The sequence below is a fragment of the Oncorhynchus kisutch genome, linkage group LG14, assembly GCF_002021735.2.
Source record: "Oncorhynchus kisutch isolate 150728-3 linkage group LG14, Okis_V2, whole genome shotgun sequence".
Taxonomy (NCBI): Eukaryota; Metazoa; Chordata; class Actinopteri; order Salmoniformes; family Salmonidae; genus Oncorhynchus; species Oncorhynchus kisutch.
This window is the reverse complement of record NC_034187.2, coordinates 53,675,151-53,678,404: the sequence shown is the minus strand read 5'-3', so window position 1 is coordinate 53,678,404 and position 3,254 is coordinate 53,675,151. Positions and strand designations below refer to the sequence as shown.

Below are 3,254 nucleotides of genomic sequence, written 5' to 3'. Positions count from 1 at the left end.
TTCGCGGGCTGACAACGAAAGTCTAACCTTACATCTGTCAGTCATTGTCGTTGTGCTTTTCTATTGGATGATACTCAAAATTGGTGTCCACCATCACCCAATCATTGGATTGTGAGTTTGGCTATGACCGAGGGAAAGCTTTTGATTGGTAAATCTATGTGCCACAGCTGACCAGATATGTCCACCCACTCCACTACAAAAATCAAGGAAGGCCAGTTTATGCGAATATTCTATGATCCGAATAAAGAAAATATGCGAATTTTCCCACCAGTGGTGTGTTTCCACCAAATTGTCTTGTTGCAGATAAAAGTTAGTACCTGATGATGTAGTGCACACAAAATGTACTATTTCGTTTAAGTTTTCATGTACCGAATAAACATCTAAAATTCAGTATGTTTCATTGCATTTCTCACAAAAACTGTTCTGTTAAGTAGTAAATGTGCTTATTCTGGTCTTGATGAGATTATTATGTTTAAAAGCGATAATATTTGTATTTGTCAAAAGGCCGGCAAGCATCGATCATCATTTCACCAGAATCAGACCCAATATATCTATTGGAAAGCAGCATCAAACTCATCACCTTTCACTTTCACCATCCTCTGAAATTCATCATAATATATTTAATCTGTAGCCCAATAAACTGTATGGTTTCCGGAGTCGTAGTGGGAGGACCACACACCATATTATCGCGTGTCTCCAAGTGCACTTCGACATGATGGTTATTATATAAAGGGAAATGTAGCAAGATTATCTGGAGATAGGGGATGACATTATCATTTATAGTCTAATGACAAACAAGTGAAATACAGCTACTACGTAAGTACAGTACTATGATGTAGTAGCCTATTGTATGAATGAGTCACATTTACAGTAAAAAGTATGAGTAGTGTACTAACCATAAGTGCCCATGGGTGGTGCTCTTTTGCTACAGCTGTAATTCACTTTGCGCAAGCGCAGAGTTATTTTATATCACCTCCTCGCGCATGCTCATTTCCAAATCCACAGGATATGTGTTAAATCACTCAGAAGACAACGCATCCACAATACCTCTGGACATCTACGCATTATATTCCCTTTCTTAAATTAGCCCCCCCTCAGCGTCGCAATACCGCCCCCAATTTCAGTGTCGGTACGGAGCCGCCAGGCCGGGACAGAGACGGAGAGAGAGCCCTCGGCCATGGAAGCGCTCGGACCCGGTAAGAGGATGATATGAGAAGCCCATATCGGGGGTGTGTGCGCCTATTCATTGCGCAACTGGGAACCGTGGTTGTAGTTAGGCCTCGGCGACAGAGAAAAAACAAACAAGCATATCAGGCCCAACGTGAGTGGCATATTAATACAACGGAGATAAGGTTCTGTCCATGACTTCTACAGCCTGATAAGCACATGTTATATAAGACAAATCGAGTGATTTGTTTTTGTTTCTCGCCTGCTGCTTTTATATCTGAAGACCGCAGCTCCAGACGATGGTTGGATGGCATTGTGTGTATGTGGGGGGGATTTAACCAAGACCTTCCTTCCGTGTCGTGTGTTTACGATGTCTGTAGTTATCTAGCCCATCGTTTCATCATCAAACACGCTATTTATTCAGCATCATGATACGTTTAAAATGATTCCAGTTGAAATAGGTATGCCCTCAAGCCAATATAGCATTAGAAAACGTTAAAATATGAAGCCTAGTAATAAGTAATTGTACAATCGACAGTAGGGAAGGGAACTCTGGCGTCTCGTTCGTACTGTCCTTTCTACCTATTGAACGCAACGAGGTACAGTAACTAACATCACAATACTGTTATCAGGTCTTTGTTCACGCTGAAATATTTCAATATTATCGACTGTTTGGTGGCAATAATACATTTAAATGTGTTTTATATGCTCGCTAGAATTTCTGTCAGTACTCGGCGGTTTGCGCGCCACCGTCGCCTGCCCGTGCCTGGGAGGAAATCAACGTGCACTCGTGCACGCATGGAATGGAGCCTGCCTTGAGTAGAATGCGTACTACTATTTATCGATCGAACTTGCAAGCCATCGCCATACTCCCATGACCATAGTTGAGTTCAGGATATCACGCACGCTAGATGCCTTAATAATGCTGCATTGACAATTGATCTATTAATCTTTTTCACACCTGATATACAACTAACTTTCATGCAGCTGGTGAGAATTCCTGTCTTTATTATATGGGATTACCAAGTTATCACCTCTTTGTCGCCTGATATAGAAACAATTGTCACCAGCAATGCAGCACTCATGCCATCAGTTTACTGCCACATGTCTATCAATTCTTATAATGTTCATGTGTTTTAACCATTTCCATGCTAAGGTAAAATGTCACTAGGCAGTAGAAAGCAGTGTGTAAAGTCACAGGGGAAGCCAAGTCAATATTACCATTTTTAAAAAGCCATATTACAACCTATGTTGTGATAATTGGGTTTTTGCTCTATAACCCATTTGTTCATACGTCACCGTAATATACAATAAGGCCGATACAACAAAAATGCAGTCACAGTGGCAGAGTAAATTCAACTACACAAATGTTTGTTTCATCACAAAACTGAAGAGCACCATCTGTCCGGTGAAATCCACAAAGACAATATTGCATGTCACAATCAGCATGGTCATGACCTACAGCAAGGTCCAGCAAAATCATAATTTTGACAGTTTACTAAACAACTACTGATTTTAGAATCACAGAGATACCGTAAGCCTGCAGAAAGACAACAAGATCACTGCCTCAGCTATTGCAGCACCATTTTAACTTACTTTTATAACATCATCAAATCAACAAGACTATTTATGCTCATTGAAAACATACTTAAAGATGCCAAAAACAATTGAATCCAATCAATGTTCCTAAATATCATATGGCTGTGCACAGTGTGGCTGTGCATAGTACTGATTCTGTGTGCATGCGCACCCAATTAAAACATTTTTTTTTTTTTAAACGTGGCCTACTTGTGGTCTTGTTGAATGCCAATGCCGTCCTCCTCTCTTTCATGTTGGCAAAACTGTCTATGGCTCTGTCATACAGTACATATTTCGTTTTTGTCATAATTCTACCTAGCTAAGATGCTTGCTAGCCTAACTTCATTACATGGGCAACAATGAACCAGATAAGTTGATTAAAGGATCAAACCCTTTTTTTCAATCCAAATCTAACTCCCTGTAGCTCAGGACCTGAAGCAAGGATATGCATATTCTTGATACCATTTGAAAGGTAACACTTTGACATTTGTGGAAATGTGAAATGAATG

General features: G+C 40.3%; 1 protein-coding gene across 10 annotated transcripts in view; it reads left to right on the top strand.

The window, feature by feature from the left end:
* The first annotated feature begins 967 nt into the window (after window positions 1-967).
* The window catches only part of LOC109903691 (protein argonaute-4), a 33,900-nt gene continuing 31,613 nt past the window's right edge, over window positions 968-3,254 (top strand). For 8 of the 10 annotated variants that reach the window (XM_020500557.2, XM_031789292.1, XM_020500561.2 and 5 more), the window contains exon 1: window positions 968-1,196. In XM_020500557.2, the coding sequence (XP_020356146.1) occupies window positions 1,178-1,196 (19 nt within the window). In that variant the 5' untranslated portion in view covers window positions 968-1,177. The remainder of the gene's footprint in view (window positions 1,197-3,254) is intronic. The other 2 variants (XM_020500560.2, XM_031789293.1) reach the window with 2 other exon arrangements.